This window comes from Podarcis gaigeae (assembly GCF_964106915.1).
Source record: "Podarcis gaigeae genome assembly, chromosome: 3".
Classification (NCBI taxonomy): Eukaryota; Metazoa; Chordata; class Lepidosauria; order Squamata; family Lacertidae; genus Podarcis; species Podarcis gaigeae.
The window spans coordinates 84,140,600-84,168,347 of record NC_139680.1 but is presented as its reverse complement, the minus strand read 5'-3'; the positions used below and the strand labels follow the sequence as shown (position 1 = coordinate 84,168,347).

At 43.3% G+C, this 27,748-nt stretch overlaps 1 protein-coding gene across 1 annotated transcript in view; it reads left to right on the top strand.

Annotated features, from left to right (window-relative positions):
- Positions 1-23,883, top strand: part of NFKBIE (NFKB inhibitor epsilon) — a 28,079-nt gene extending 4,196 nt beyond the window's left edge. Inside the window, exons 3-7 of the mRNA XM_083732552.1 lie at positions 18,124-18,226; positions 19,319-19,547; positions 19,658-19,746; positions 20,667-20,915; positions 22,030-23,883. Of these exons, the coding sequence (XP_083588678.1) occupies positions 18,124-18,226; positions 19,319-19,547; positions 19,658-19,746; positions 20,667-20,915; positions 22,030-22,095 (736 nt within the window). The 3' untranslated portion in view covers positions 22,096-23,883. The remainder of the gene's footprint in view (positions 1-18,123; positions 18,227-19,318; positions 19,548-19,657; positions 19,747-20,666; positions 20,916-22,029) is intronic.
- The last annotated feature ends 3,865 nt before the right edge of the window (positions 23,884-27,748 follow it).

The window sequence follows — 27,748 nt, the reverse complement described above, 5'->3', positions numbered from 1 at the left end:
CGGCGACAACACCTGATTCCATATAGAATGATCTATTTGAACTTGTTGCCTTGTTTTACTCAAAAGAACAACAGTAATAATTTCGTTATTTATTCTCCTCCCATCTGACTGGGTTGCCCAGCCACTCTGGGCAATAGCTGGCCAACAATGTTCCCTTTGGCTGAGAGCATCCTAAGTGGCAGAGTGGGAATTACTTTATTCACGGTTTCTCAGCAATCCCCACTGAACAATATCACTTCCTTGTAACAGTTCTAGTGATGAAAGAACAGAAGTTTGTGGCTTCAGATTTCTGCTTCATGTTGTTTTTTTAACAGCTGCCATAGTGAGAATGGAGATGGTTCTGAATTGGATTGGTGTTTTTTAATCATTCCAAATTGCATGTGTGTTTGTTGGAGCTATGTTGGGCTGTTGTACCAAAAACAACATGCTCAGTGTTGGTTTACACATAGACATCAAGTGATGTCTTCCACATGTGAATTGTCCATCATGAATAGAATTTTCCTATTCCTCCTGTACAGCACTTTTCAGTGGAGTATGTGCATTTGTTCAGCTTCAAATTCAACATGTAGCTACTCTCTTGCATTTTTTGTTCGTTAATTTATGTGTGTTAAGTCCTCCCCCCTTCCCTCCTATGCTACTTTATTTTACCCAGGTCTTCATGCTGTTCTCGAAGATTTTCTACATGTTTGCTCTCCAGTCACACACCCATTCTTTCTTCTTCTCTCCTCGATCCCTCTTTGTCCAGGTCTTCTGAATTCTGCAATTGTAGTACATTCCACAGTAGATCCGCGAAGGGGACTTAAATGGATCTTTGTATAGGGTTGCCATATTTCAACAAGTGAAAATCCGGATACAAACGTTGTTGACAGTGCTGATATGAGTTGCCATATGTCTGGATTTTCCAAGGCATTTTGACGATTTCCACCCAAACACTGCTTCTGACTGCAGTATTCCAGGTATGTCCGGGAAATTCTGGACGTATGACAACCCTGTTCTTTTTTCTGAATCCAGAATTCTTGGAGTGTTTTCTGGGCCCACTTCATCCACATTTCCTAGAAATGAAACTATTGAATCAGTCTTGAAGTGGTTTACATATATTCCTGCTGTACTCTAGGCCACCCCAGTGGATGTTGGTGATTTACTAAAGCTAGTTAAAACTCCTTTTAAGCGGCTAAAACTTGAGACCTTCAAAATCTGACTCCAGGCATTCTTCAAGCAGGATAATGGTTCCGTTCTTTTTTTGTTCAGCACAGAACCCTTTTTGTGTTGGATAGGACTCTTAATACATGGAGAGTTCTGTTTGCAAGTGCAAGGCGGTGAAGATCCTCATGACTCAAGGTGAGATGTCCACAAAACCGGAATGGGAAACCTGCGGCCCTCCCACAAGTTGTTGGGAGCCAAAGCCAGCATGACCCATGGTCAAAGATGATGAGAACTGTATTCTTAACAGAGTCTGGAGTGCCTAAGGTTCCCCCCTCCCTACTGCTAGAGGATGGTTAGTTACACAGTGTGAGGAGAAAGACTGCTGTGAAAAAGATAATAGTGACCTCTAGCCCCCATTGATAGGGAATGAAATTCCACTGTGAGGAAGTCTTCTAATCTGGCAGTGGAATACTGACCAGTTTCAAGTTCCTAAAGTGTGGGTCCCAGATGTCATTTGTGTGTGGCTGCCATTTTGTTTTGCCTTGTAGCTGCTTGGTCTTGTGAGGCACAGGATTCCCCAAACTGAGTGGCAATGAGACGACAACTACCTTTTTTTTACTGTATGGAAACAGTTGTATCTATTTTGGTAGGACCGAATATGCATGTGGTCTCTAGTGGGAGTAGGCGACAGCAGGGAAGCCTAACTGTGGCATGTGGTTAAGTACCATTCTCTCTACTGACTGTTGGGAAATCACGTGTCGGTGACTTCTAGACTGAGGTTTGTAGAGCAGAGGCTTGGAAGGTCATTGAGTATATTTAAAGCTTGTCTTGATAGGGGTTGGGTTGGGGATGTTTGCTCTTCTTGTGGTGGTGCCTGTAGGTAAGCGATAGTTTAAAAAATTGCTTAGGCTTTCCTGCCTGGTCTGGAACATGTGGCTCTTGCGGGATGCTCAAATTTAGCCTCGAACAAAGGAGGACAATAGCTTTGCGCAGTAGAGCTGTAGCCTTTTACAGATCTAGATTGACTTAATCAAAGCTGCTGTGTTAATCAACCAAAAAGGCATCTCAGAATAATTTGTGCAATGAACTTTATTTTTAAAATTGTGTTGTTTTTAGTATGAGTACTTAGAAAAAAACTTGCAGATAGCATGCATGCCCTCCACTTTCACACAGGAGGAAATGCCTTTTCTAAGAGGTGCCTGCTGCAACAGAATCATAGAGTTGGAAGGGACCCTGAGGGTCATCTGATCCAACCTTCTGCAATGCAGCAATCTTTTGTCCAGTGTGGGGCTCAAACCCACAATCCCGAGATTACTGTAAGAGTCTCATGCTGTACCAGCTGAGCTATCCCACATATATGCATCCTCAAAAAGAAGGATCTTAATTGGTCTTAACTGTTTCGGCACCTGCAAAAAAACATTCTAGTTTAGAGAAGCGTGGAAAGATGTCGTGATTTTAGTTTGTTTTAGTATTTTAACTTTTGTATGTTTTAAAGTATGGTTGGGATTTTTTTACTGTTTTATCTTTTGTAAACTTCTCTGAGGTTTTTCTACACTCAAGCAGTTTATAAACTTTATGAAGTATAAATATATAAATAAATAAGAACCAAGGCAGGCCTAATCAACTGATAACAAGCTAGCACTGCTGAAGCATCAGTTAAGAGACTTGCTCCCCGAAACTCTGGTGAGAAGATATTCAATTTACCGCCTCATACACAATCAACGAAAGTTTTGTTAAGATTTTCCGCAGGTGGTCTACACCAGCTAAGTTGGTAAAGATATATAAATTGAAATCCAACTTTTGTTGGAGATGTGGTAAAGAAATAGGAACAACAATACATTTGTGGCAGAGGTGTGAGGAAATTAAGAAATTCTGGACAGTAATACATAAAGAATTAAAGAAGATGCTGAAAATATCAATAATTAAAAAAACCAGAGATATATCTCCTTGGATTGAGAGAGAATCTTCTTATATGCAAGCACAGCAGCTAGAGTAGTGATTGCTGCTAAATGGAAATCACAAACTCTACCTTCAAGGGAGGAATGGATTTGTAACTTAAATGAATACTTAGCTTTCGCAAAACTAACAGCTATTATAAGAATTCAATCAAATCAAAAATTTAAAAAGGAGTGGAAACGTTTTGTTTTTTATTAAAGATTTTGTTGATTTACAAAAGTGTGCAATGTCTATTTTTACAAATCATTTTCATTTGTTGAGACATTAGGAAGAAAGGGGAGGAAGAGGTGGAGGGGGGAGAGATGGGTGAGAGTGGGGTCTGGTGGCGATGTTTCTATTTCACTTATTATATGTAGGGTTTGGTGTCAGCGTTGCTTGTGCAGGTTCTTTGCTGTTCACTTGTCTTCCTTTGGAATTGAGAGAGGTTGGGGTTGGCCTAGAGTGTGGTTATTCATTTGTGGTTGGCTGTGGTGGTCTTTGTTTTCATGTGTGAGTGGGGTAGGTGGGTGTTTTGGATCAGGTTAGCCATATTGATTTGTATGCTGTTGGTGGATTTTTGTCGTCGTCTTGTTGGGCTGTGTATGTGATAGAGGGGAGCCATACCGGGGTGAAGGTGTCTTCTTCTATTTGTCCCCGTGTCAGTTTCAGTTTATTGGTTAATTTTTCTAGTAGGGCTGTTTCCCATACTATTTGGTACCATTGGTCCATGCTTACTCCTGACAGGTCTCTCCAGTGTCTGGCTATGATGCTTCTGGCTGCTGAAAGTGGGTTATGAGTGCTTTGTGGTGTAAGTGGGCATTATTGTCTTGGAAGATGTTTAGTAAAGCCAATTCTGGGGTGATTCCTAATACTTACTTGGTTATTTTACTTATTTCTCGTACAGTTGTTGTCCAGAATGGTTGGATTTTGGGGCACTTCTATCACATGTGGAGGTGCACTCTCTCCAGCATTTTGGTGAGGTTCCTGGGCGTATTAGTGCTAATTTTCTTGGTGTTAGGTACCACCTGCAGGTGAGTTTCAGAGTGAGTTCTTTTCTTTTCGTTGATATGGATTTAAAGGGGGTTTAGACCACATTTTGGTCCATTGAGTTGGTTAATCTCATAGCCTATGTCATCCTCCCATTTTTTGAGTGGAAATGTTTTGAGGAATATATGGAAAAAATATTGCACAAAAAAGATATGATAATATGCCTAGATTAAAAATGTAAAGTATTTGAGTGAATGTAAGTTAGTAAGGAAGGACAATAAGAATACATAGATGAATTGAGAAGTCTGTAGAATGCCAAGATAAATGTAATCTCAGAATGTAGAGGAAATCGAGTGGAGGCAGAGGGAAGCGGGGGGAGGGACAAAAGAATATTATGTTTGAGGATTTAAATGATAAATATATGTGGGGATGATGTGGTGAAGGCTTTGGTATATTTGCATTGTGATGTAATACGGAATAAAATTAATAAAATTTTATTTAAAAAATAATAAAACAAAGAGACTTGCTCCCCTGTGACATGTTTAGATTTGAGAGAATTGCTATTATCTTCAGAGAATTCACAGTGCTTCTCCACATTAATCCTAAATTAGTCTTACGTGGTACAAGTGGAAATGATTACCATGCAGATGTTGGGTTGTTTTAGAATTTGTAATCTTTCAGTGGAAAAAAAAGATGCTGAGTTTTGTAATAGGTGCAGTTATAAGGGTCTTGGCATAGACCAGGTGACAGTTGGAGGCTTAGCGTATATGAGAGACGTAAAGGAAGTTTGCATTATCCCTCTTCCAAATGGAAAGCATGCATGAAGGAGTTGTGCTGGCTAGCCCAGCTCTTCTGCCACCTGCCATGCCCCCTGGGCTGCCTTTGTGTGATGAGACTCCTGGGCCAATCTGGATATGCTCTCATGCGGAGGAGCCTTATGCAGATCTCGGAAGAGACCATGTGCAAGTACAAGGGAAACTGCCAAGCGTGTGTATTGATTAGGGTGGGCAGCACATGCTTTTAATGCATGAAGGGATGGAGAGATCATAAGAATTCCCCCACCCCCAGAAGTTCTTGCACAGTTGAATTAGCTCATTGCCTATGCAGGAGGCTGCGCAAGTATTCTTAATGCAAGTGTGTAGCTCTTCTGTGATTGGAGGAGGGAGTGGAATGGGGAAACTTGTAATGAATATCTAATTTATGCAAGATGTTAAAGCAGAGGGACGCTCTTAAGATGAAAACTTCCAGAAATCTTCTTGGATGCTTTAGAAGAAGAGGACCCAAACTCCCATTGTGTAAGAAATCGCTGATAAGATTTTGCAAGGGCTCATGTTTCATTCCAGTATCTTGAGTCTCATCTTCTAGTCCACAGTGAGTGTGCATGTCCTGTGAACGGGAGATTCTGAATCTCTGCTTTCATTCCAAAGATGCTTCTAGCACCATGGCTGATATCACTTACACAAATGGCTCAAAAACCACAAGGTGAAGAATTTCATGATGACTGTTCTTTTTTAGATTTTTAAATGTGTTGACTCAATTTTTGGCTTCAGGATGTGTACACATTGGAACTGACTGTACTAAATTAAATGGAAATTAGATTGGGCATTCATGCTTCATTTCTGTCACCCATGGATTTTAGAAGTTGAGCTGGAAGGAGCATGCGCTAAGTTCTCAATACACAGAAGCTGACATCTGTGGATATCAGATGTTACTGCCCATCCAAGTCTTATTTTTTTAGCACCATTGGCAACTCATACTTGGTTTGCTTTACAAAACATAACTTATTACAGTGGTACCTCGGGTTAAGAACTTAATTCGTTCTGGAGGTCCGTTCTTAACCTGAAACTGTTCTTAACCTGAAGCACTACTTTAGCTAATGGGGCCTCCCGCTGCTGCCGCTCCACCGCCGCACGATTTCTGTTCTCGTCCTGAAGCAAAGTTCTTAACCCGAGGTACTATTTCTGGGTTAGCGGAGACCTTGAAGCGTCTGTAACCTGAAGCTTCTGTAACCCAAGGTACCACTGTAATTCCAACAGTGCCATAAAATATTAAAGCACACATTTTAGAAGGGAAGAGAAGATACTGACTGGAAACTAATCATGACATCTCTAAAATGCACTTAAATGAAGCCTGATCTATACAGGCAGTAGAAACCTGTAATGATACAGTCAATACAGGTGCGGGACACTTTGCAATTTGCAATTTAACCGTCTTGCACAGGGAGGAAGGTACTTTCCCTGATTTGTTAATTTTCTATTTTGCATGGGATTTTCCCATACAAGGGTTCAAATTTATGGTTCCCATTTGCAGCCAGAAGTGAAACATTCCATTCTACCACCTTACTTCCACCTTATTCTGTTAATGTGTAGACCAGGCCTAGGAAATATTTTCTAGCAGTTTGTAATGGTGAGAAGGGAGGAATGGAGAGTAATGGAGGGTTGGGAAGAGCAAGCTTCCATGGTAGAATCTGCTACAGCAAATGAATGATCACTCGCTTAACTCCAGGTAGATGGGAATTCCAGATGACATGAGGTATTTTGAGTGCTGGCATCTCATAGGTGGAGTTCTAGGTGTGGGTCTCAAATATATCCAGGGCTTAAACTGTTCGGGATTTTAAAAATAAGCCGAGACCAAGGGCAATCGGTTCTGTTATCTAGAAATGTTTTTATTACGAAGACAGCACTTGCTAGAACATGTGATCTCCCCCTTCCCCCAGTCACTTCTATGACAAAGTTTTATTAGTTCCCCCTGCCCTCCTGCCAGTGGAATAAACTATCATGACTTTTCATTATTTCCACTAGGCCAGCAGGTTGTGGTGGAGCAATTTTGCATTCTTCTGTTGCAAGTACCTCCTTGGCTTGCTCTAGAAGAAAGCAGACATTAACAACTGTTACCATTCAGCAACTTGGCATTCCCAGGCATCTGGGAAATGAATTGATGCCAGTGAGGCACTAGTTCATGGGAACATTGCCCAGCCAAAATGTGCCAGTCTAATTGGCATGTATGCAAGGTAAGATGCTGGGGCAAGTAATAACATGTAGGGATGCATAATGTTAAGGATTCTGTGAATTCTCCAGCTATCTAGCTACACAGAGTCACTGTGCTACAGTCTTGAGTTACCTGGATAGACCTTGGGAGCCCTAGATTTATGTACTACCTCTGGCACTGATCCAGTTTGTCAGTCTTGGGGAAAGTCGCCATCTTTCACTCTTGTTTCCTGTGTAGAAAAGGGTACCTGAGTGAATGAGGAATCTTGGCAGGACTTGTATCCAAATACTTTAGCTCTTCCTCATATGCAGATGTGCACATATGTCATTCCCTTTCCAGTTATTGGACTTGCCATTTATTGGAAGAAACCCAATTGGCCATAGTCATCTGCAAAGGAAAGATGATTAAATCATGATGATTATTTTAAAAATCAGTTGCATTTTTATCCTGTCATTTTAATCATAAAAGCTTCTTATATCGTGCACTTTGTTCAGGAACTTAAAGCTTTCTTTATTTCCTAAAGAGAAAGCGGGAACTCATTTGCAAAGGAAAGGTTGGGAGTGCACTATTAGGGTCTGTTGTGCAGGGCAACAGATAAAGGTGCCAAATTTGACAGGCACTGAGCTCTACCTGAGGGTGGAAAAGAAGAATGATTCCTGTTCAGTTTCACCCTTCAGGTTTACCTGTCACATGCATCATAAGACCACAGGTGATAGACAAATGAGTATGGCTTAGGAAAAACTACACCTTCTGCCTGTGTGCTGAAGACTCCCTATTGCTTATATGGTGCCAATCCCATTTTTCCTTAAATGAGGAAAATTGTACTGTCCAATACTTTGTTTACCTTGGATTAGTAGCTAGTGCACCTGGAAGCTTTTAGGATCTATTCCACTGAGTGAGACCCAACACTATCACAAAATTCCTCAATTTTGAATTTGCTGCCTTTGTAGATTTGGTGTGTGCACTTTTAGTTCAGTTAACCTCTGCGCATCTTAAATTACACAGCAATGTGAGCTTATTACACAAGAAGGCTTTCACAGATGATCCCAGATGGGTCTTTCTTTTAAAAAAGAGCAGCAAACCGGTGTGGCTTCCGTCTTAATACTGAAAAGCCTCTGAAGTCTGTGACATTATATTTTCACTGGTGTTGCCTTTGGCTTCCTCTTTGAAAGGAAGGGCTTCTGTTCCTTTCTTCACAAATGTCCCTTTATGTATTTATCCTTTATAGTCCTTCCTGCAGGAGTCTCTCATGTGATCTTTGTTTCCTGAAACTGATGGGAAAATTCCACAATATGAAAAGGGTTGGTGGAAGCAGTTATGGAAATCCAAAGAGGTTTGAAATAGAGAAGGTTGAAATAGCTCAGATTGGTATTTGTTGATTTTTAGGAAAGGTGGTTTCCAAAACAGATCTTTGTCCCTGTGGGCAAGAGCAACTCCCGTTCCTCACCTTTAGGATACCCATGCTCTAAAATCAACAGCTGCCACCTTGGTAACATCAGGCCACCAGGCACAGTTAATTAGTCAGGTATATAATACTGCAAGGAGGCTGAGAAACTGGAATAGCAGGGAGGAAAGTGTTGATTAGGGGGGAGAGAGAGAGAGAGAGAGAGGTGTGTGTGTGTGTGTGTGTGTGTGTGTGTATTGATACCACAGTATTGTAAAAAGGTTACTGTCGGACAGTTTTTCTTGGTAAAAGAGGTCAGTTAAGACAGTTAAAAAAATATGCACTGGACAAGTGTGGAATTCCCCTCTTTTATTTTTCTGGACAGTCTATTGGCTTCTTGGTATCAACAGCATTTATATTTGTTTTGGTTTCTTAGCCCCCCTTTCCCCTTGCCTTTCATAGCTATTATTGGATAAATGGTTCAGTTGCATGCATTTCCCATCTTACTTCCTAAGGGGGGGGGGGGAGCACCAGAGCGAAGTGGTAATGGATGAATAGTGTCATACCTTGCATTCAGTTTCTGTTGCTTATTATAAAAGTTTGTAACGTATGCTCTTAAGTCAACAAAGCAGAACTTATTTGAGGAGGGACTGTTGCTTAGCAGTGGAGCATATGGGTTGGATGCAGAAGTTCCCTGGCATTTCCACATAGAAAGTTCAGAAGATGAGAAAAGGCTACTCCTCTACCCGAGAACCTGGGGGGTGTTTTGGGGTAAGTAGAAGGCAAATCTCTGGGTGATTTGCAGTAGATCAGCGAGGATTTCTGATTCTCAACTGCAGCAACAAAATGATTCTGCACCCTAAAATTATAGTGCTGGAATAAAAAAACACTTGGGGTAAGCAGGAATGGTTTTTTGTGTGAGCAGACTGTGTTCTGTTCACTTCTGCTCCCCAAAGCAAATTCCTGGGCTCAGAATTCCCTAGGTGCATGCCTTTTGTACAAAGCTGTTGGCTCTTGGAGGTTTTTATTTTAACACTAAAGCGAACAAAAGAAGTAGATCCCACAAACCTCCAGGGGAAGACATGCAATATTGTGCTGATCTGATTTAGTAAGTGGTAGCTTCTTGGGTTATAAACAGAGTGAGGACATAGGTCCTGAATCAGTTCTTTTAATTCCCAGACCTTCTATTGATCTCCCATCAGCTCCTGACTGGCTTGGAGAAGGAATGACCAGTTTTGCCCCCAGAGTCCTCTGCTGTACCATACACGGTTCAATGTGAAGCACTGGGAAGCTGTTTTAAAGGCATCTTCTTTGTCTGAACTGTGAATAGTGACATAGAATCACAGAATTGTAGAGTTGGAAGGGACCCTGAGGATCATGTAGTCCAACCCCCTGCAATGCAGGGATATGCAGCTGTTCCATATGGGAATCAAACTTGCGACCTTGGCATTGTCAGCAGCACACTCTAGCCAACTGAGCTATCCAGGCTGAGTGTTGTGTGTTAGAGGTTTGCTAAAAGGCACAGGTAGGGACCCAAAGGAATGCATGGACCTTGTTATGCAGGAAGGCCTGGTCCCAGTCTCATTTATTCAGCTGATGGTACTCTGGGCCACAGTTTCCCATCCGTAATATTACAGTGGTAGTATTGCACCTGGTTTACAGAAAGGATGCAGGAGAGCTACTGAGGTGATAATGCCAAAGTGCTTCGTGTGTTTTGTTTAGACGGGTTTGTATTTGCCTTTTTACCCTGTCAGAGCTGGGTTGTGTACTGCTAGGCTGAGCTGAGGGGATGGGAAGAAGGGAAGAAGCTGTGCAAGTAGCTCTTGCACAATAAATAAACAGGCTCCAATATTAGAACTGGGCTCCTCCTCTGTGTGCTTTTCTCTAGTAACTGCAGCACATTTGGGAGAGGATAATTAAAGCTTTAAAGCCTGGGCCTGAAAATAGGGCTATTCCCTAGCATAGTTCTGTGAGGTGGGGAGGGAACTGTATAAAATCCAGGCCAAGTAAACAGCAGCTGAAGCTTCCCTTCCCCCACCCCTTCTTGCCTCATGATCAGGGACTTCCCACATTGACACTGAAATATCCCCACTCCTCCTCTATTGTAAGTGCACATTAGTCTCACTGTGACTAGGTAGACACCGTCCTTCCATGAATCACGCTCAGGGCTGTGTATGCTCTCATTCTCAAGCCACATTCCTGACCATGGGGGATCCTGCTCACTCCCTATTTCCTCCTCCCCGCTCCCAAACAAGCTTTGATATTCTGCCAGCTGTTGCAGACAGTAAGGACTAGAAACACCATTCCTCCCAGTCACAAAGTTCAGAGATGAGTATGGATCCTTCTGCAACCTAAATAGTACCATCCGAGCTCATAAGGGAGATCGTAGAAGGCTTGGGGGAACCCCCACTAAGTTTGCAGAAGGACAAAAAAAGTGAAGGAGGGAAGCCCCTCTCTAAGGCTGGGTTGGCAACAGTGTCCTTGAGGACCCACAAAGCCTCTGAGCCCCCCTGCTTATGTCTCCCTTTGTCACAAGGTGGAGTGAGGGGTTATGTCTCCCCCCCACACACATTGAAAAGTACATAGAGCTGAAGGAGGAAATTGGAAAAAGTGATGCTTCCCATGGTGTATCTCTATTCCATTTTCTCTGTTGACTTGCTTGCGTTTTGCAAGTTGATATTGGTGGTCCATTCACTTCTAAGGCAATACAGTGGTACCTCGGTTTAAGAACAGCCCTGTTTGCGAACTATTTGGGTTTAGAACTTGCGCAAAACCAGAAGTTTACCTCGATCTACGAACTTTACCTCGGTCTAAGAATGGAAACCAAATGGTGGAAGGGCACCGGTGGCGGGAGGCCTCATTAGGGAAAGCGCGCCTTGCTTTAAGAACAGTTTTGGTTTAAGAACGGACTTCCGGAATGGATTAGGTTCGTAAACTGAGGTACCACTGTATTTGACGTAGCTTGTAGCTGACAGGTTGTTATTTAATGTGTGTGTGTGTGCGTGTGTGTGTGTGTGTGAGAGAGAGAGAGAGAGAGCACGCGCGCTAGCTTTCAGGTTTGTTCTACCCGTATAGAAAAATGCGGTGGTAGACTGGGCTGTGCTATTTCAAGCCAAAGGGTACCCTATTTCAGTGATTATGTACTGCAAAACAAACCTGCTTGCAAATAAAGTTTAGCACACTGGGGTGAGAGATTCCTGCTTAGCTCACTCCCTGTTGTATTGATTTTTCTATGTGCAAGGTTTTTAACTGAACAATATTATTGTTGGTCTGTAGTCTGAAGTGATATATGCCATTCTACCTCTTCATTCTATAGCACAGACTCCATGTCCTCTGTTGCAGTTAAGCAGCTGCTGCTTTGTCCCACCAACGGGCATCTTGTAGAATGACAGAGGCAAAGCTGGACAGGTTTCTGCTCTAAAGGAATTTATAATAAACCCATGTGCTTGGGTCCCACCCCCACTTCTGCTATAAAGTATGAAGAAATGGGGACCTATTGATACAGGTGCAATGGCAAGGGTTTTTGTTTTCCTACATTGCTTGAATAACTTGGGGCCAGATGGTGTTGAAGTGCCCTTCCGTTCTGGACAGATTACATTTGGATCCAGACAGTAAAGCAAACTTTTGGATAAATATTTCAGTTTAGTTTTATTGAAGCAGATACTGATGCTTGGTATCTTGTGATGGTAGTCCAGCCTCCCCCTAGAATGGGAATTTGGCTGTCCTTGCTGGCTATTGTGAGGAATTCTTGGGGAAAGTGGCTTGGTTAAAATAGCCCCAGAGAATTCTGTGCAGTCTGTCAGATAAAAGCAGCAATGGTTAAAGTTCAGGCCGGATTGCCTTGTTGGAAAGTCCCTGTTCCTGAGAGTTCTTATCTGCTACATACTTGTTAGGAAGCAAGAAAGATAAACTTCAAGCCACACAAAGTCAAAATGTAAAAGATCTGCAAGGATAAACTGACCGTGTGTGTGTGTGCGCGCGCATGTAATGATAGATCCTTGGAAACGAGAGCGAATGAAACATTTGTAATCTGGCACCAAACAGGACATAGTTTGTGGAAGCAAATTTCAATGGAGTCTTTCGCTGGTTTCCAGTTTGAGATCACTCAGGCACAGGTACCATCTAGCAGCGTGTTTCTGCTGATGTTTGATTGAGAAGATTCTAGTGCAGTTGACTTTAGGTCCTGTCTGATTCCAAACCATCACTGTAACTTCTCTTGCTAATTTTTGCTGTCTCTTTATTGAGCCTCTGAGGAGCATTTTCTGTACAAGTAATACTGAAATGAAATGGTGCATTTGTAGATTATTTAACCTTTCTTTAGTTCTTTCTGCTTCAAATTAGGATCTTATCTCTTCCAGTTCTCTCTGTACCATGTGATGGTGAGCAGAGGTTACTATCATTATTAGATATGGGTTGTTGTTTTTTGAGGGGGTAGGTAGGCTGTGTGCCTGGGTCCCCTTCTGGAGACCAACTCAGCTAGCCCTTTGGAATTTGTTCTAAAAATAATCATAGACCCAAAACCAGAAGCTAGCTGAAGTGGTCTGTCCCAGCAAAAACAGTCTTGTGGAACCTTAAAGACTAGCTAGTATGGTATAAACTTTCACAGAATACAGACCACTTCATCAGATGCATCTGAAGTGCACTGTTATCCATGCAAGGTTATGCTACAATGCATTGCTACAATTTATAGTTCTACAATACTTTTAGGGTTTTTAAGACTCAAAAAATGGCTTTTAAAATGATACTCTCTTGTTCAGTGCATCTCACTTTTGTCTTTGGTAAGCCAGGTTTTGAAAGGTTTTTGTACTGTTCCAAAACCCTGTCAGACCTGTTTGGCCAGAGGTAGGGGTGGGGCATGTATGGCATGGAAAGAAAGGCCTCTCTTCAATCCAGATTCCCCTATCAAAAACTATTGCCTGGCTTCTGCCTTTGTCACTACCTCTTCCTCTTCCTCTTACCCACCCCCTCAAACCCCCAGACACTTCATCTCCTTTTAACATTGATTTTAGCCATAAGAAGAATAAATGCAGGAACACTCATATATTTTACACTGTATTCCTAATTGTATTTAAGGTGCTTCATATAATCCTGCTTTAAGAATAAACAGTTTGGGGGCTTCAATTATTGCAGTGTTAATCTAGGTGCCTGTTTAGTTTTCACGAAAAGCAACTGGTTAAGGTTGTAATTTGGAATCTACCAAGTCTGAGGGACTAGATAACTCAGATCCAACTGTCTTGCAAAGTCTGAATATGGAGGCCAGTTGTAAATTGTGCGGGGATTGCTGAGCTGTGTGGGTTTTTTGTGTTTTTTTAAATGCTTTGCTTTTGGGCAATTTGTTTTAGCCAGGAATATTTATGTAAAATTTAAGAAACTCCTTCTCCCCCACCTTTGTTTCACACCATCAAGTGACACTATGCACATGTGTGGGCAGGTGGGCCATTTATAAGGCTTTTGTGGTCTTATAATTACAAAGCTGATTTAAGTAAGGTTTGGGGCAATTTTGCCTTGCTTGGAAAACCACTTGTCAGTGGATCAGCCCAGAGAGTGGGAAGTTTGGGGTCTCTGCATACTCTGGTCAGCCACTTTAGCTAACATTAATGAAAAACAGTGTTATAAGACATGGAAGATCCTAGAATAGAGGAGGTACATCCATGGAAATTTGGAGTGATATCCGGCTAAGTCATACTTGAAATGAACCCATGGAAATAAATGGAAATTGCATGCCCACAGATCACTGCATCTATTCCAGGTATGACTAATATTAGGTATCTGCCTTTGTCCCATAGCGTGCTGCTACCCCTTTTCTACACAACTTCCCTGTTCTGTTGCTGTATTTCCAGAGAACCTCCCAATGCATAGGTCACCTGCAATTTTACTGGTGTGCTCTAAATAGAAATAAACTGGCACCGATGTAAATTTAACTTTGCATATGAAATAAAGAATCGTGAGGTGGCTCGTAGAACAATCCTAACATCTTTTACTTAGAAGCTATATAGCTGCAATCTTTTTTTACTCCCTCTGGCTGTGTCTGAATTGCAGCCTTATAAAACCAAAGTACGGTAACTGAATTTGAAGAGAAATCCTCAGAAGGACCCAGCCTCTCTCTTCCCACAGTGTCTTCAGCCCTCTATGGGCAACAGCAGCTGTGCACAGCCTCCTTCAACTCTCCCCTCCCCTTGTTGCTGAGGCAACTGTGGGTGGCCACATCTCCGGCAGGGCAGGGAAATTCCCCATGCCCATGTGACCTTGGGCTTCCCCTCGGGCCTTGCCTGTGCCTCAGCCACATACGTTGCTTGGCTTGGGGAGCAAAGACCGTCTGTTCTCTCTGCTTAAGAGTCCATTTGTCAGATGGAAGCCTTGTAAAATGGTGCTTGGGCAGTTTCCTCTCGGCAGCCCCAGCCAGGGCTGCTGTGGTGGCTTTTGGGTACCTTGGACGGTCGCCTGATTCCTTTCCTTTCCCCCCTCCTTATTTCCTGATTTCTCTATGACCTTGTCACTACCACCTCCCATATCCCTTCTCTCTGCCTCTATGGAAATCCCCTTTGTTAAACGCTCTGGAAACGCGAAGGGCTGCACGACAATACAGTAAAAACGATTCTCTAATTGCAGACTTGTTTTAAAGCACATGGTAACTTTGAATAGGTCGGCTAGGTTACTGGAAATACATTCTAAGCTGATCAGTTCCATACTTATGCAAAAGCAGTGTCTTGTGACCCCTTTTAAAGATTAACAAACTTTATTACGGCATAAGCTAGGCCAGGGAACCTGTGGCCCTCCAAATGTTGGACTGCATCTTCCATCATCCCTGACCATTGGCAATGCTTGTTTCATAGAATCATAGAATTGTAGAGTTAGAAGGGACCCTGAGGATCATCTAGTCCAACCCCCTGCAATGCAGGAATGTGCGGTTGTCCCATACAGGGATCAAACTTAAATCTTTGGCATTATCAGCACCACGCTCTAACCGACTGAGCTATCCACCTCCATCATCTGAACATCTGGACTTCAGCCCCAGCATCTGGAGGGGTTGCAGTTTCTCACCCCAGCATAAGCTTTTCTGGACTACAGTCCATCAGATGTTGTCCTGAGTTTTCACACACAAGGTTGAGGAGGCGGCATTCTGAAGAAGTAAAGTCCATGAAAGCTTGTGCCATAATAAAGTGCCATTTGATGCTTTGCTGTGTTTGCTACTGCAGACTATCCCTCTGGAACACATTTCTGAAAGTGTATCCCTTTTTTAAAAAACTGGTAGACTCTGATGTGTTGTATTTGTTCTGGAATTATTTCTGAATGTGGGCAGGGCAATGCATGAGTACCCAGTTTTTAAAAAGAGAAATCACTTTATTTTTTAAAAACTGTTTCATTTGGTTTTTAAATCGTTTTTAGAAAAGCATCCAGTGCAAGTTTAATATACAGTCTCAAATACCTTGGCTCCCGAACAAATCGGCTCCCAAACAATCAAAACCCAGAAGTGAGTGTTCCGGTTTTCGAACAGTTTTCAGAAGCTGAACATCTGGCGCGGCTTCCACAGTTTCCGGTTGGATGCAGGACGCTCCTACAGCCAATCAGAAGCCACACCTTGGTTTTTGAACGGTTCAGGAGTCAAACGCATTCTGTTTGAGAACCAAGGTCCGACTGTATCAGGTTTAACAATTACTTCACAGCAGTGAAAACTAGAAAGCTACTTTTCTGTCCTTGATCTATATAACTACCGTATTTTTCGCCCCATAGGACGCACCTAGATTTTTTTGGGGGGGGGAATAAAGAAAAACATTTTTATTTCCACCCCAGGCGCGGGGCTAGCCCAAGCTTTCCCAGACCCCAGAACAGGCTGCCGCCCCAAGCCTTGCGCGCCCGGCGGGACCTCCCACCGGGCGTGCAAGCTTGCAGACATCTGCCCGAAGCACGGGATGTGCTCCACAGCGCACCCCGTGCTTCGGGCTGCAGGCTGCCGCCCACAAGCCTTGCGCGCCCGGTGGGACCTCCTGCCGGGCGCATGAGGCTTGTGGATAGCTTCCTGAAGCCTGGAGAGCGAGAGGGGTCGGTGCGCACCGACGCCTCTCGCTCTCCAGGCTTCAGCGAAAGCCTGCATTCGCCCCATAAGACGCACACACATTTCCCCTTCATTTTTGGAGAGGAAAAAGTGCGTCCTATAGGGCGAAAAATACGGTAAGTTTATCTCTTTCATCCTAGCTTCTATACGCTAGAGGGGGGAAAAAGAAAAAAAGGAGGGATGTATAAATGATGTCAAGTTGTGATTACGATATAGATTTAGTAGCCTTGTTAATTGAAATAGTTGCTTCTTCATTTTGTTGGAATGAGGTTTTGTGCATGCATCCCGTATTTATTTTCAAACACATTCAAAACCCTACTTTCAGTTTCAGGGTAGTGGGAATGCCTGCTTTGTACCTTTGAACAGCTAGGAGTATTTGGATAGTGCAGGGTGGCAGCAACCTTCTAAGGCCTGCTCAATCTGTGAGGTGATTCATGAATTTATGTTCTGGTAGAAACATTCAACAGGTGGAGTTGCATAAGAGCTGCTGGCATGGAGAAATTCTTTTGAGAATTTCCTTCAGACTTGACCTAGTGCAGGGGTCTTCAACCTTTAAGACAAAAAGAGCCACTTGGACCCGTTTCCAAAGGAAAAAAAAAAAAGGGAGCCGCAAAACTCGTCATTATAAAAATAACTTTTTTGTCACTTTTTTATTATTTCTTTGTTTGACCCCTCAGAATTACTCCTCCTCATAGAAATAAACGTTAAATTAACAGTTTACCTTTTTGTGTGTGTGTGTTCTTCACTCCCTTCAAAACAGTGACCAGCGTACATGCCCCCTTTCAATGCAGTGACCAGCATACATGCCCCTTACAATGTAGCGGGCGGGCGGGAAGGTGACGTCGGGACAGCCATGCGACGTCACAGCCAGTACAGCGCCCGCCACAGTGGGGAGTGTTGGGGCGCACAATGTGCCTCCTCCCCTCGCTAGTATCCGCCCCGGAGCCGCGGCAAAGTTGTAAAAGAGCCACATGCGGCTCCGGAGCCGCGGGTTGCAGACCCCTGACCTAGTGTGAAACTTCTGCCCTGAGTGCAGCCTGTCTGTGGTATAGCCATCTGAGCTGTACTGTAGGTGGAACTAGCTATATGGAAGCTTCTGAAAAAAATGTGCTTTGGATGGAGTGAGTCTCTGCATGAGTGTGTTCTCAGTCCTTGGATTGCTGACTTCAGTCATGGCCTGCCTCTCATTGGGCCATTTGTGTTAATGCTGGTGCTACATACTATTGTTGTCGCAGATTATCTTTTTCCATTCCAAAGGCTTCAGGCGGCTATCCCTGAAGCCTGGAGAGAGAGAGAGAGAGAGAGAGAGAGAGAGAGAGAGAGAGAGCGCTCTCCCTCTCGCTCTCCAGGCTTCAGCGAAAGCAACGCAAAGCCTCTGGAGGGAGCTCTCCCTCTGCGCTTCGGAGGCTTCACGTTGCTATTGCTTGAAGCCAAGGAGCCTGCATTCGCTCCATAGGACGCACACACATTTCGCCTTAATTTTTGGAGGGCAAAAAGTGCGTCCTATAGAGCGAAAAATACGGTAACTTCCCAATTGTTTTACATGCTTAAAGGGGAGTGTGTTTTTCATGATTCTAGGTTGGTATGACTTGGGCCCTGCACCACAAACTCATATCTCTTTTCTCTCTTTCAGGTTGCTACACCTGGCAGTCATTCACTGTGTACCTGCAATAGCACTCTGCTTCATTGCCCAATTGCCAGTGGAGGTTTTAGAGATCCAGAATGACTTATTCCAGGTATGTGATAGACTGTGGGGAAAGGTCAGTATTTTTCCCATTCTAACTAGAAGAAAAAACAACAACCGGGAATCTGGGTCATTCTGTCTTGCTCGTGGCAATTTGTCTCTGGCTATAATATATATATCCCCCCTGTACTTACTCCTTGCCTCATTTTTCTAGATCTGGTGGACAGGCATATGCAGATTTGTAGACCGTCTTGGAAGTTTTCCTTGAGAATTTGTGACAGTTGCTTCTTAGTGATAGATTTTTGTTATAACCTACCTTGGAAGGGTATACACATTAAAAGATGTTACAGAAATCCATTAAATGAGTAATACTGATTCTAGTTACTCTTGTCAATGGCCTCAGTCCAATTTGAGTTGCATGCAGCAACTTGTGCCCTGAGTAGGAATACATCCCTTCATCTGGATGAGTCATTTGACCCCATTAGTTATTGGGGGCTAAATGATCTTTGGGGTGTGGACTTAGATGTATATCTGCATCGGCAGAGTGCACAGAAGTCTGCTTCCCCAGTTGAATAAGAGCACTTTTTCTGAGGAAAAGAACATGCGAGCTTTAAAGTTAATTTAGCATCTTCCTCTCATTTTTGCCAAAGGTTGTGTATCCTATCTGAGATTTTTATAAAGAAATCTAAAGAACCAGAGTAATCCAAATTCTGGCCTAGAGAAGACTGCATTCTGCAAGCTTTATAAATGAAGTAAACTCACACAGCTGTTTGCTTTTAGTTTATTTATTTCTGGCTTCTGCCAATCCTGTTGAGGAGATACAAAGGGTACTGATGTCCCAGGAATGTTTACAATTTTATGAAGCTTACACTTGAAGGATCACTAGGTGTTGCATATGTGTGTCGTCCCCCCTACCATGAAAGCTGAGATTTCAGCTGAGATATTAAATTACGCATCCATTCCTAAATTATTATTATTATTATTATTATTATTATTATTATTATCATCATCCTGTGTGTGTGTGTGTTTTGTGATGCAATTGCAGCATACAGCCAGTCTCGGTTTTGCCCCTGCCTCTTGCACCTTTCTACTCTAGCCCCTGTGTCACTCTCTTGCAATAACCTTCTCCGTTTCCCATTTACAGACCCCGCTTCACCTCTCCGTGTACCTGGAACAGTCCAGAGTGGTGCAAGCACTAGTCCTGAGAGGAGTGAACACAGCGCTGCAAGACCGCAATGGGAACACACCACTGCATTTGGCCTGTGAGCAGCAGAGCCTGGAGTGTGTGCAGCTGCTGCTGCAGGGGATCATCTCCAACAAGACCTTGGAGGCTAGAAAAAGCCGCCAAGATTTGCACCTCCAGAACTGGCAAGGTGAGGTAGTAAAGATTGATCAGGGTGGTGTGTGTGTGTCTGGTGACACACTGGGGCCAGCGTTCGGCTACTTGCCTCGTAGCAACTTCCTGGGATGTCTTCTTCTCCAGGCTTGACTTGCCTACACATCAGCACCTTGAAAGGGAACCTGCATCTGATGGCATTGTTGGTGAAGAGTGGAGCCGACATCGATGTTCAGGTATGGCAAGGGCAGCTGCACCAGAGCCACACGTGCTCTGTACTTTTGCGATCAGGCCGAGCAAGAAGATCTGGCAATTAGATACAGAAAGCGAAAAAGTTTGTCCATTGTGGCAGGGGAGATTAATACTGAAAATGTGTAGGAAGTGCCTAGCGAAGTATCAAAAGGTGGGCAGAGGTGACTGAACAGGAACGAACAAGCTGCAGCTTTGCAAAAACACAGGCTTGCAGAACTGCTTGATCTACATCACTTGGATTTATTCAGAGCAGATTTTTAACAGTGAATAACCACTGGACAGTGTTGCAGCTGCAGGAACAGGACACAGATTAGGGAAAGTGATAAGTTCCATACCTTTGTGATTCCCCACCCAAGATCATCTGTATCTGTTCCTGGAATTCCCCCAAATGTTTAAAATTCCAGGAAGATTTAAAACTCCATGTTATGTTTTGAGCCTGTTCCTGTGTTCATTTGAGATTAGGTTTAGGAACAGTGTGTCTCTATGCTGCAGGGCCCAGTTTCCAATCTTGGCCACAGGATAGCTCATTTGGTTAGCGTGTAGTGCTGATAATCCCAAGGTTGCAGGTTCGATCCACGTATGGGACAGCTGCATATTTCTGCATTGCAGGGAGTTAGACTAGATGATCCTCAGCATCCCTTTCAACTCTACAGTTCTCTGAGTCCTTGAAATGTGCTAGTGTAGGACAGGGTTGGCTGACCTGTGACCTTACAGATGCCCCTCTAGTTCCCATCATCCTAGACTATTGACCATGTTGGCTGAGGCTGATGGGAGTTGAGTCCAACAATATCTGGAGGACCACAGGTTTGCCGTCCCTGGTTTAGAGTGTGTTCCATCCCTGTAAGATTCTGTTTCAGAAGCTCACTGAAGTGGCTGATCTGACACCCTGCTTTCATGGTCCCAGGATGGCACAAGCGGAAAGACACCCCTGCACATGGCAGTGGAGAACCATGACGAGATGGCTGTGAAGCACCTCCTTGAAATGGGGGCCCAGGTGGATGCCCAGATGTACAACGGTTGCACCCCACTGCACCTGGCAGTAGGCAGGAAGGACGCTGCGATTGCTGCCATCCTCTGCCAATCGGGGGCAGACACCTTGCTGCGGAATATGGAGGATGAGACGGCCCAGGACCTGGCTGATGAAAACGATGATGTGAGAACCTTTCTGAATCTGGCTGTTCTAGATCAGGGGCTTGTAGGAATAAGCTGAACAACTCCCATCAAGCTCTTGAAGCAAGGCCAGGAGGGCAGGCTGTATGGCGTAGTTCTCAAGCTTTGGCCCATCAGTAGAAGGTGCTTTATGAACAGGGTTTGGAGTTTTGCAACTGGCCGTTGTCAGTTGCACCTCTCCTTCCATACCTGTGATTTGACTATTTCCAATTCAGATTAGTTTGGTGTCATCATCTTAAGGCCATATAGCAGGGAGGAGCTGCTAAACTGGCAAGCTTACCTCCGATGTCTCCAGTGCCATTGCACTGTTGAAGGTTCTTCAGTGGAAGGAACTGCAGCAGCTGCATTGCAGTGGAGCAATTTTGGCAACTCCTTCCCTCAGGTAGGGAGGGATGTAAGCCAGCACAGAACTACATGTAGGTCAGGATGAGGCAACAACTCTTTTTCTCATGTATTGGTGCTGCATTATTATTATTATTAACATTTGTATACATTTGTATAACATTCGTATACCGCCCTATACGTGTAGATCTCAGGGCGGTTCATAGCATAAAATCACAATATAAACAAATAAAATACATAATAAAAACAAAAGCTTAAGAGAGAGGGATTCAATTATTTATTACTATTTATTAAATTTCTATACCACCCTTCATCCAAGGATCACAGGGCAGTTTACAATATAAAACACAAAAATGCATAACATAGTAACAAAAATAATACCTCCCACAGTTTCAAAGGCCATAGATTGTTTAATTGGCCAAAGGCCTGGAAGAAGAGGAATGTTTTTCCCTGGCGCCAAAGATACATGACAAAAGTTGGTTCATATGGGGAGAGGCGGTCCTTGAGGTATTGCGGTTACCATTCAACCATGAATCTCGTTGGGTGTCGTAAGACATTCCTTATCTTAGCCTAACACATGTCACAGGATGACACTGAGGATAAACTGGGATAACCCTTATGCTCCACTCCAAGCTTCTTCAAGGAAGGACGTGATACAAATGCATTACATTGGGACTCCTCACAGCTAGGAATAAGATTCCTATTTTTCTTTTATAATGCTAATGTTACTGTTTCCTCTCCTTTTGCCTTGGCAGATTCTTACACTCTTGCCTTTTGATGACCTGAAGATCTCTGGCAAACCTGTTGTGTGCTCCAGTTGAACATTGCAAAATGTGAATGAATACATTATTGGGAGACGTATCCCGCTGCTGCAGGTTGATAGGAGCAGAGCTGGTGACCGGTATATCATTCCCCTTCTTGCAGAATTGGAGCCTTTTGTGCCTCTTCAGACACTTACAATAGTGCGCAGGACCTTGGGAGCTGGTGCAAGAGAAAAAAATTGTTCTTTGTGTATTTAATTTGATGGCGTCATGGAGTTGCCGCCTACCTGAGTGACAAGAGTCCAGATAGACAGATTCTATGTTTGCTTTGCCTGCTGTGTTGAAAATTGGAGACACCAGAAGTTCTAGGAGGACACTTATTTTTTCCAAGACTGCACAGTCAACAGAGGTGGTGTGTCAGCCCTCATTTTTCCTTCTTCCTCCAGTCCCTGCCATTCACCTCAAGTCTGTGATGGAACTATAATAGGGGTTTTTCTCTTTCCAGTCCGCCAGAGTCACTTCTGTTTTTAAAATGCTTCCTTCCCACACACCAGCTACTTTCTGATCTAGCTACTGCCGCTCAGGCCTTCTCCTTTTCCTTCAGTGGCCAGTTGAGGATTGACTCAGGCTTCTAATTCTGAAACATCCAGGACTGCAAATTGTTCCATTCTCTCTGTTTAGTCCACCTGTTGCCTCCCATGGAGGATAACCCTTGCAAGCAGAGTGGACAGACAACTCTTTAGTTCTTCCCTACTGCTTCTGTGACGTGCCAGAAGGAACTTGAAGGCTGAGCTTATGGGGACAAAATGAGACTTTCTCTCATGCCTCAAGATAACTGGTGTTCTTGAGGCCAGACTCGAAGCAAAGAAGCCTTATTCTGTTTCAGTTCTCTTTCAGATTTACTAGCTAATACTGCTGTACAAGCAAGTTCCTTATCTCTAAACTGCCATCCTAAAAACACCACAGTTCCCTCGCTGTGCCGGCAACTTGGAGTTCTGCCTGTGGAGCAAGGGAGAACAAGGAAAGTCCAAGGCCTGCCCCCTTCATAAAGTGTTGTGGAATCCCATATTGTATACTGCTTTTGTTCATCTTGAACATAAGCTTTGTAACAGTTGCCAGGAACTGTGTTTTTGTTGTCCCTGCTGGAAGAAGCTGTACATGGCTACATTTCCTGCATGCTGATTCTTAGTATTTGAACAGTACTCCTGCTTAGGAACAGATCTGTCCGTTTTAGCCAGTGGGTAGGCAGATTGTCTTGTTTCTCTCTGCATTCAAAGTGGTGAGTTTGGTGATCCTAAGCAGCCTGTCATGAGACTGCAAAACTGGGTTTGGAAATCATGACCTGCACAGTGATAGGACTCCGGATCGTGCGGTATGTGTAACATGTGTAACGTGGAGGTATTTGCTCCTTTGATGATTGTTGTGTTCCACCCAGAGGTTATACACTCTGCTTCTCACCAGCTGCAGCAAGTGTAGAGAAGCATTTGGGTCATCAAATGGCAGGAATAGGAGTTGCTTACATGCAAACTTTACTCTGAACTGGGGAAATTCCCAGTCCCCTCCCTCCCACTATTTGCTGCCTGGGAGCGGCTGTTTGTAACTTGGCAAGTCCTGGATGGCGCAATCAGCTGGGATGTTTTAAGGAGAGGTTTTCTTCTTCCCTGTTTTTTAGAAGACCAACCTAGAAGCAGCAGCAACTTTTATGTGATAAAAGCAAAGTCCTCCTTGATTTTTATATCTGGCTTATTTGCTTGAACCCTTAGCTCTTCTTCCTCCTGCACTCCCCCATTGTGTTTTTATTAACTTTTTTTTTTGTCTAAACAACACAATAAAATTTTTAAAACTGGATTCATCTGCTGCTGTTGCAAGTTGCATGGTGTTCCTCTGCCTCCATACAAATAATGCGTAGCTTCATAGTAATACATTTCTCCAGTTAAAATCACTGTTCTTTACATCTGGGATGGGAGTGTTTTTTCAGCTGGACTAGCAAAGAGGGGTGCAGCAGCAGTTCATCCACAGTGCATGGAGAGTCACAACATGAGAACTGCAGCAGGCTGCTAGACTGTCGAAGGGGAAGTGTGCAAGAAGAGCGAATGCTTTAAAAAAAACATGTTTCAGATGTGAAGACGCTCAAAATGTGCTATTACCTTGCGGCTGCTCTTAGCAGCTCCTCCTTGTGGCGCCTTTAAAGCCATGCTGCCAGCTGATATGTACCTTGTTCTTAGTCCTGTGGAGCAAACAGTGGAGAAGCAGAATTAGGTTTCTGCTAATTTTCTACACTATCCTCATGGCCTCCTTGGTTTTTCTTTTTTGGGGAAACCAGGCTCTTGCAGCATCATATCAATATTCCTTCTAACAAAAGCCAGTTTTATTTGGATACTTTAGAGGAAGTCTGAATTTGCAGACTGTACTAACAGCTGTGTAGGACAAGGGTAGTCTGTCTTTTTGCAACACGATATTTCCATAGGGGATGGCCAGCACTAGTTTTTGAATAGCCAGCTCCAAGGAACAGGAACTCCCTTGCTTGATACTAGGAATTAGTCAACTCCCCTAGTTAAGGCTTATTGATCAAAAGCCAAGATCACCACTGTGTTTTTGTGTATGGAAACATGTCCATTATACTCCATTATTTGGTGTTTTAGAAAAACAGGCAGCATTTGTCAGAATCTGGAACAAATGGTAATCCGCAGTTTACAATGGCATGACAGAGCAGCCCAATCGAAGCATAGCATTGTAAGCCTTAACCCCCAAATTCTCTGTCAAGTTCTACTGCTGCTTGTTATTGGGGTGGAGGGAGAAAGTAAAACACCCCAAATAAGTGGAGGTTATGCAGTTCACTTCCAAAGTTGGTGCATGGCATTTTTAAAATGTCCGTATTACCTCCGGTAGATCTTCAGTTTTACACCAGCTACTTTCAGATATAACAGAGGAAAAGGCATCTGTAACTTATGTGGGAGAAACACCACATTTCACACAAGGGAGCACATTGTGAATTTTAAAATGCTCAAGGCATTGTGGCAGAAATGTCCACAACTGTGGGGGCACATTTTCTCTTGATGCATGATGCAGCAGCAAAAAAATATAAATATAAAATGCTATTCTAAACTGCATCAACAGAAGTATAGTGTTCAGATACCACTCTAGTCTGTCCAGTTCTGGGTGCCACAGTTTAAGGTGGACATTGACAAGCTGGAACGTGTGCAGAGGACAACGACCAATATTATCAAGGGTCTGGAAATTAAGCCTTAAGAGGAACGGTTGAAGGAGCTGGGTATGTTTAGCCTAGAAAAGAGGAGAGTGCCATCTACAACAGCCATCTTCAAATATCTGAAGGGCTGTCACGTTGAAAATGGAGAAAGCTTGTTTTCTCCTGCTCCGGAGAGTAGGAGTAGGACTCGAACCAATGGATTCAAGTTTCAAGAAAGGAGATTTCAGACTTAAACCATCAGGAATAACTTTCTGGCAGTAAGAGCTGTTCAACTCCCTTGGGGGGGGGGTTATGGACTTTCCTTCATTGGAGGTTTTAAAGCAGAGGTTGGATGGCCATCTGTCTTGCATGCTTTAGTTGAGATTCCTGCATTGTAGGGGGTTGGACTTGATTAGTCTTGGGGTCTCTTCCAACTCAGTAGGATTCTATGATTCTATGAATTGTCATGCTAGTAAAATATCATCCCAGATTTGCTTGTGACGTTATTTCTTTCAGATATAACGCCCCACACATTTTCACAGGTCTACACATCTGCTGCAGGAAGAAGATACACATGTCACGCTTAAGCAGTGAGAGCAGCCAATCTGCCTGTTTTTCTGCCCCAGCTAGATAACCAAAAGCAGCGGATGGAGATATCCTTTCACCCACAGCAACAAATTGCTTGGGAAAGCATCAGTCAGCTGCCGAAGCAGAGAAAGGCTGAGATCACATGGGTTGCCTTCTGGCTTTAGGCCCAGTGCAACAGTTCGTGCAGTTCTGGTTATTACAGAATCAAAGCTGGAGGAGGCTTATATAGAAAGTTGTGTATTTAAGGTTTCTGACAATAGAGGACTCTTGACTCTTCAAATCTAATCAAGCTACTGTGCCATTTACAAGGTACGGAAATCTTTGGCTGGCTACTATGGAGAAGCCTTCAGTTCCGGGATGACAACGAGGGACTTTGTTCTGTACCAAAAGCATTACAATTGGTGCAAATATAAAGCTGTCCACTGAACCTTACCAAAGAAGTGTCAGCAAACATAGTAGCTCCTTACACGGGAACTATTAGGGCAGGAATGCTTTCAAGAATTTGATTTGGGTTTTTTGTTTTTGTTTAAGAAAAGTTTTCCTGCCTTTCCTGAGATGCTTTAGTGGAACTTTAAGCCATTTGCACCCTGCTGGCGATTGGCAGCTGTTAGCATGGAAGAGGAGGAGTATGTTGAAAACGGTTCACAAAGCAGAAGACACAGCTTCCAACATTCAAAAGGAAAATTAGAGCTGTCTTTCTCTATTGTATTTCCAACAGCTTGATGCATCCTTGGAAACCTACAAGCAGGCCTGCTTCTGCTTTCAGAAGTTGCTGTCTGATCCCAAAGGCTCAATGTAGCTGTATTATGGCTATCCTCTCCTTCGTGGATCTAAATCAGGGGTCAGCAACCTTTTTCAGCTGTGGGCTGGTTCACCATCCCTCTGACCGTGTGGTGGGCTGGACTATATTTTGAAAAAATAAATAAATGAATTCCTATGCCCCACAGATAACCCAGAGATGCATTTTAAATAAAAGCACACATTCTACTCATGTAAAAACACCAGGCAGGCTCCACAAATAACCCAGAGATGCATTTTAAATAAAAGGGCACACTCATGTAAAAACACACTGATTCCCAGACTATCCATGGACCAGATTGAGAAGGCGATTGAGCCACAATTGGTTGCCTGCCCCTGCTCTAGAACATAAGTTCCATTGAACCCGGTAGAACTTGCTTCCAAGTAAACACGTGCAGGATTGTGCTCTGAAGTCTTCCTTTGATAGAAATTTTGCTTTAACCATCTCAAGATAATTAATACCAGAAACACAAACTTTGTACAACAAAACGGAGTAAGTCTACATGCACACTACCTTGAGCTCCTATAAAGCAGGATGCTTTATAAATATAACTAGTCATTGAAAAGTAATAAAACCACGCAGGAAATATTTTCATTTTCATATGGGACATAAGGCTACCTTTCAGTTATAAAGTGTTTGAAGAGTTTTGTAATTCAAGTCTACTAAATTTATGGATAATATTAATTGGTTGTCGTTACTTGCATTTGTTAAATCACTTTATTCAGAAGTTGCAAAGCAAGTTAACAGGAAAAAGGCAAATAAAACTGGACATGTCTAAAATACAGGCAGGTGTCTTATTGTTTGTGGTTAGAAAACAAATGGCAAGATGTTATGAATGAAAATGCATTCTTAGGAAGTGGTAGAACATTTGCAAAAGACTTTTGGGACACAGATTACGCAATAAGACATTCCAGTCTAGCAAAGAGAATTTCCGTTCTGGAGAACTGGGCTCAAAAACTGTCTGAGATGGATAGCTTTGTGCAGGGGTCAGCAAACTTATTCAGCAGGGGGCCAGTTCACTGTCCCTAGAATAGAATCATAGAATCATAGAGTTGGAAGAGACCACAAGGGCCATCGAGTCCAACCCCCTGCCAAGCAGGAAACACCATCAGAGCACTCCTGACATATGGTTGTCAAGC